General features: G+C 46.8%; 1 protein-coding gene and 1 long non-coding RNA gene across 3 annotated transcripts in view; one reads left to right on the top strand and one right to left on the bottom strand.

The window, feature by feature from the left end:
* The window catches only part of LOC144218136 (uncharacterized), a 6,263-nt gene extending 4,521 nt beyond the window's left edge, over positions 1 to 1,742 (bottom strand). The window contains exons 1-2 of the long non-coding RNA XR_013331058.1: positions 1,618 to 1,742; positions 619 to 744 (exon numbers count right to left, since the gene is read on the bottom strand). This is a non-coding gene — a long non-coding RNA (uncharacterized LOC144218136). The remainder of the gene's footprint in view (positions 1 to 618; positions 745 to 1,617) is intronic.
* HVCN1 (hydrogen voltage gated channel 1) overlaps positions 1 to 6,000 on the top strand; it is a 36,900-nt gene that overhangs the window by 925 nt on the left and 29,975 nt on the right. Inside the window, exons 2-3 of one of the 2 annotated variants that reach the window (XM_077747970.1) lie at positions 255 to 334; positions 5,372 to 5,411. In XM_077747970.1, coding sequence (XP_077604096.1) covers positions 5,391 to 5,411 — 21 coding nt within the window. In that variant the 5' untranslated portion in view covers positions 255 to 334; positions 5,372 to 5,390. Of the gene's footprint in view, positions 1 to 29; positions 225 to 254; positions 335 to 5,371; positions 5,412 to 6,000 lie in introns of those variants that run through there. The other variant, XM_077747972.1, reaches the window with a different exon arrangement.

Below are 6,000 nucleotides of genomic sequence, written 5' to 3'. Positions count from 1 at the left end.
GTCCCCGGGGGGCCCCGCCCACCCCGTCCGGAGGGTCCTTGAGTCCAGAGGAGGGGAAGGGCAGGAGACAGTATGCCGCAGGGTCTGCGTGGGAGGCCCCTGTTGGCCTCAGTCACCTCCCCTTGAAAACGGGAGCGTTGATAAGAGCTGCCCGTTTGTGTGGCGCGCTGAACGTGGGGACAGGTGCCTTCGTTCATCCCACGCGGAGCGCGGCAACAGGTGAGGTAAGTACCATCCTTGTCTCCCTCTCGCAGGCGAAGAAACCGAAACTCGGGCCAAGCCACTTGCCTTGGGTCACCCAGCCGAAGGAGGCCGAGGCAGAACTCCCACCCAGGTCTGTGTGCACCCCTGAATCCTTTTATTGATCATCCTAGCCTCTCCCTGCCCCGCTAGGGAGGCTGCAGGCCAAGAAGGGGCGGTAACCGCAGTACTGGGGGCCCAGGGGGGAGGCTGTGATGAGGGGGCAGCAAAGCCTTCACCTGCAAACACTTGAAGCACGCACCTCTTGGGGCAGGGTGGGCTGAGGAGCAGGAAGAGTGGGCTGAGGACACGTTAAAGCCCAGGACACAGAGGTACAGCCGCCCTCCCCCCTCCCCCCACCCCCAGGAACTTACAGACCTTTACCCAGCACCCCCGCTGAGTGCAGGGGTCCTTGCAGGCTTGGCCTCGGGACTTCACCTCTCCATGCCCGGGTTCCCTCGTCTGTCCCGTGGGGTTGAGCCTGGTACTTCCCTCACAGGGTTGCTGAGAGTAAGCGAGATGATTGGTATAAAAGCTTAGCCATGCGCCTTGCCCAAGTTTGCTACGGAGCCGTGTCCCCGTCCAGCCCCACCCCACCCTTCTGTCCTGGACACCTTTAACCTAAGGTCAGTTAGGGCGACCTGAGACCTGCAGTGTTTCCAGAAAGCCCCGCCAACAGCTGGAAGCTTGAATAAGACCAAATCGGGCAGCGGCAACTTCTTACCCTCTGAGTACCTCGGGGAGTGTAGGGGCAAGGTTTTGAAAATCTTTGGGCTGAGGCTTGCACAATTCCAGAATTGTTCCGCAGTCCCCAAGCCCTCCCTATTTCTGGTTTAGTAAGAAGGAGGAAGTCTAGAGTATTGTTGCCCCCAAACCAAATTCTTGCTCTTCATCTCATGTCCAGCATGTAAGCCAGCAGCAAGTTCTACTTCTCGGCCTATTCTGAATCCGGCCATTCCTCTGCGTCCCCGTGTATTCTGCCTCCTCTCGGCCTCCCTTTCACCACCCTTGACCCCCAAATGTTCAGCGTTGTTTACCACGCCCTCTACGAGATTAGACCCTTGCTTCTTGCCCACCGCCGCCTTCCTGCAGCCACACTGACCTCCTCTTTCTTCCTTGGACTTTGTGAAAGCTTTTTGTGTTTTGTGTTTTTTTTGCCCTTTTAGGGCCTGTGCACATGGTCTTCCTTCTCCAGGGAATGCTCTTCCCAGCCATCTTCTTGTTACTTAACTTCTCTGCGACTCTGGGACTGCTTGCTATACAAGTCTCCTACCCAAGTCTTCCCCCACTTCTCCACCTGCGGGAGCCACACTGGCCTGGTCTCTTCTTGCATTGCTGTTTGGCCTTCTTCCCACACTTAGCTTTGGGTGATGTTACCTTATGTGTTTCCCTGGTTCTTTCTTTGTCCATCCAGCTAAAGTATCAGTCTGTCAGGGCCTGGCCTTGATCTTCTTGGCTTCGGATTCCCCAGAAGTCAGCACAGTGCCAGGCACGCGGTAAATGTTCCAATTCTATTGTACAATTGCAACCAAGTGTGTGCACCCATCAGGGTTCTCCTTTTGTTAGGTAACAGAATTCTTTCTGTGTTTTGACATAACGCCTCAGAATTGTCACGCCGTCTGTCAGCCCATTGTGTTCCTCAGCTTTTCCTGAGGGTGGGCCTTGCAGGGTCTTTCCAGGTTCTAGCTGTCATATCCAGCTTCACTTGTCCACACTGTACATGTTTTTTGCTATCAAATAATTTCTTTGAGATAATAGTTCCCAAACTGATGTTTTCAAGTCAAGAGTATGATCATTTTGAAAGCACTTGCCGCTTCTCTGCAAATGGCTATTGAGGAAAAACTATGCCTGGCAATGTGTGCAAGTTTCCCTCCAGCCCCACAAGCATTGAGTTTTATCACTTTTGTCTAGTGTAATGGGCAGTTCATGGTAGGATTAAATTTTCTGTTGCTTGAATTAGTGAAGCTGGGGTTTTTTCTATATTTGTGCTGGTTCTGTTTCCTGTCTTGTGAAGGAAGGAAATCTCCAGGCACCTTAATTGCTCCCTTCACCTTTGCTTGGGCTAATGGTTCCACTTCAGCCCATCTCATGAGAACAGGCCGGGGCGGGGGGGTGCCCCCAGGGGCCAGAACAGGAACACACTGAGCTGAAGGCTAGCAAGAAACTCTCTGGAGTCCCTTAAGCCCTCAGCATGGTTCTGAGGAGAGAAAGAACTTTTTTTTTTTTTTAAGTCTATGTGATTTTTTTTTTTTCAAAATGATCATTTCTTCCCCTCAAATTATAAAAGTACACAGTGTGCAGAGTTATTCATTGGAACATTGGGGCAGGAAAAGATGGGGAAATAATCTAAACGCTGATCACGAGTGGGACTACATACATTTTCTACAGGAAAGTCTTGGGCTTTCATTCCAGAGAGTGCACTTGATCTAGCACACACTGATATAGAACAATCTGAAATACTGTGTTAGTTTCCTATGGCTGCTATAACAAATCACACATTTGATGCCTTAAGACAACACAGATTTATTAGCTTACAGTGCTGGGCATCAGAGTTCCAAAATCAGTCTCATTGGGCCCAAATCAAGGCATTGGCAGGGCTGCATTCCTTTTAGAGGCTCTAAAGGAGAATCTGTTGATTTCCAACCTTTAATGTTTTTTAAATGTTTGTTTATTTTTGAGAGGCAATCAGAGCATGCGCAGGGGAAGGGCAGAGGGAGGAGGAGACACGGAATCTGAAGCAGGCTCCAGGCTCTGAGCTGTCAGCCCAGAGTCTGACGCGGGGCTCGAACTCATGAACCGTGAGATCATGACCTGAGCCAAAGTCGGACGCTTAACCGACTGAGCCACCCAGGAGCCCCACCTTCCAACTTTTAGGGACTATCTACATTCCTTGGATTACAATCCCTTCCCTCCATCTTCAAAGCCAGTAGCATAACATCTTCAAATCTCTGGCTCCAGCTTCTGGGTCGGTACTCAAATATCCTTCTGTGTCTAATTCTCCTGCTCCACTCTGTTCACAAAGACCCTCCTGATTACATCGGAATCCTTAATGTAATCACATCTGCAAAGTGTCTTTTGCCAAGTAAAGGGACATATCCACAGGTTCAGGGGGCGGCTCATCACTGAGCCTGCCACACCCTAAACGCCTAAACGGAAATAAGTGAGATTCATAGCAGTATGTGTGGGCTCACATTTGTTTAAGTTTTGAAAAAAGAGAAAAAGAGTAAATATAGCTGTGCTTGTGAAGGCATAGAACACCACTGGAGGCCACATAGGAGACTGGTAAGAGCGGCTGCTTCTTAGAAGAATGGCTAGAAAGGAGGCGTACTTGTCATGTATTTTTTTTATGTTATTTCACATTTTGAAGTTTATTTTGAGAGAGAGGGTGAGCAAGGGAAAGGCAGAGAGAGCTAGGGAGCCCCTATTTTACTTTTTGAGTATCTGCATATGTCACCTACATTAAAAATAAATTTTTTAATGTTTATTTTTGAGAGAGAGTGCACATGAGTGGGGGGAGGGGCAGAGAGAGAGGAAGACAGGATCTGAAGCAGGCTCTGTGCTGACAGCAGAGAGCCCCATGTAGGGCTCGAACTCACAAACCATGAGATCATAACCTGAGCCGAAGACAGACGGTTAACTGAGTGAGCCACCCAGGAGCCCAGAAATAAATTTTAAGAAGTAACACAAACTCATTTTAAAAGTTCAGAACTTCTAGAAGTCAAGAGAAAGAAAATTCCCACACTCCCTTTTTGTCCAGCCATAACCACTGTGAAGAGTTTGGCTATATCCTTACAGACCTATTTTTTAAAATACATGTGTAGGGGCACCTGGGTGGCACAGTTAAGTGTCCGACTCTTGATTTCAGCTTAGGCCATGATCTCACAGTTTGTCAGATCAAGGCCTGCATCGGGCTCTTCGCTCATAGTACAGAGCCTGCTTGGGATTCTCTCTCCCTTTCTCTCTGCTCCTGCCCTTCATTTGCTCTCTCTCTCTCTCAAATAAAAAATAAAAATGCATATGTAACTTTTCATGTAGATGGAGTCATACTGTATACACTATGCTGTAATATGAATTTTTAAAATACATTTATTTTGAGAGCTTTTGTGCATGTGAGAGTAGGGAAGAGGCAGAGAGAGGGAGAGAGAGAATCTGGCAGAGCGCCCATTAAGGGCTCAATCCCACAAACCATGAGATCATGACCCAAGCTGAGATTAAGAGTTGAATGCTCAACCAACTGAGCCAGCCAGGCTCCCCTGAATTTTTTTTTATCTTACTATATTATTCACCTCTTTCCTTGTCTATATATGAAGATTTAACAACACTAGCATTGGCCACTGCTCAGATGTACCTTCACTGACTTAACCAGACCCACATTGGTGTACATAGAGATAATTTGATGCTTTCCAGAGCATCCCCAGCTTTGTAATGTATGTTTGTGTTTTTGGTTTTTTTTTTAGTTTAAACTAGAGTGAAAGTCACATAACATGAAATTAACCATTTTACAATTTGGTGAACGTTAGGTAAGAATCCCATGGCATTTAGTGCATTCCTAATATCATGCAACTGTCCCCTCTTTCCAGCTCCAGAACATTTTCATCAAATCAAAAAGAAACCCTGTACCCTAAACAGTCACTCCCTGCCCCCCATCACCCTCCTCTGTGGCAGCCAGACACCAATCTGCTTTCTGTCTCTGGATTTATATATTCTGGGTATATTTACATATCATTGGAATCAGGTAATATGTGATGTTTTGTGTCTGATTTCTATGATTTAGTGTAAATCACTCATGTTGTAGCATCGATCAGTACTTCATTTCTTTTTATGCCTGGATAACATTCCATTGTATAGATACAATTGATTTATTCATTCATCCCTTAATGAATACGTGGGTTATTTCCACCTTTTGGCAATGAGCATTTGTGTACATGTATTTGAGTGCCTGTTTTCAATTCCTTTGGGTATATACCAAGGATGTGCATCCTTCCACAAACACTTTGAGCTTCATGCTATTTTCAGCGGCTGTTAACGTAAGCAAGTTAAAAATAATTTGTAACAAAGTGTTGCAAAAGCACATACTAAGAGAAACGATAGCAGAATGTCAGATCCAGACAAATGTTTTCTTGTTTTCCAGATCCAGAGAGGACAGGAAAATGGCCACCCGGGATGAAAAGGTAAATTAATTCTGGTGGACCAGCAGCATTAAAGGACTTCCTGGCCTTGAAGACAGTTCTGCTTGGTGTTTCAAACAGGATAAAAGGAAAACACCTGCTTGGGGGTGTTTCTGCTATACCAAAGTGTTTAGTCACAAAGGTGAAAACTCTAGCAGGAATTCACAAACCTTTAGATGGCCTAATAATCTGAATTAGACCACTCAAACACCACTTCTGCATTTTTTTTTGAACGTTTGCTTATTTTTGAGAGAGAGAGAGAGAGAGATAGAGAGCATGCACACATGTGTGCACAAGCAGGGGAGGGCCAGAGAGAGAGAGAGAGGGAGAGGGAGAGAGAGGAAGAGAGAGAATCTCAAGCAGGATCCACACTGTCAGCGCAGAGCCCGATGCAGGGCTCAGACTCACAAACTGTGAGATCATGACCTGATCCGAAGTCAGACCGTAACTGACTGAACCACCCAGGCGCCCCCTACCTCTGCATTTCAATAACCATGTGTTACTAGGCTAAGACCTTCACCTCCCTGAGTCTCTGTGTCCTTATCTGGAAAAGGGAGATAAAATTACCCTTGTTGGGAGGAGTTGAGGAGAA

This window comes from Crocuta crocuta, unplaced genomic scaffold (assembly GCF_008692635.1).
Source record: "Crocuta crocuta isolate KB4526 unplaced genomic scaffold, BGI_CrCroc_1.0 scaffold29, whole genome shotgun sequence".
In the NCBI taxonomy this organism is placed as follows: domain Eukaryota; kingdom Metazoa; phylum Chordata; class Mammalia; order Carnivora; family Hyaenidae; genus Crocuta; species Crocuta crocuta.
Note: the sequence above shows the minus strand (reverse complement) of the source record. Positions and strands in the feature narration are given on the sequence as shown.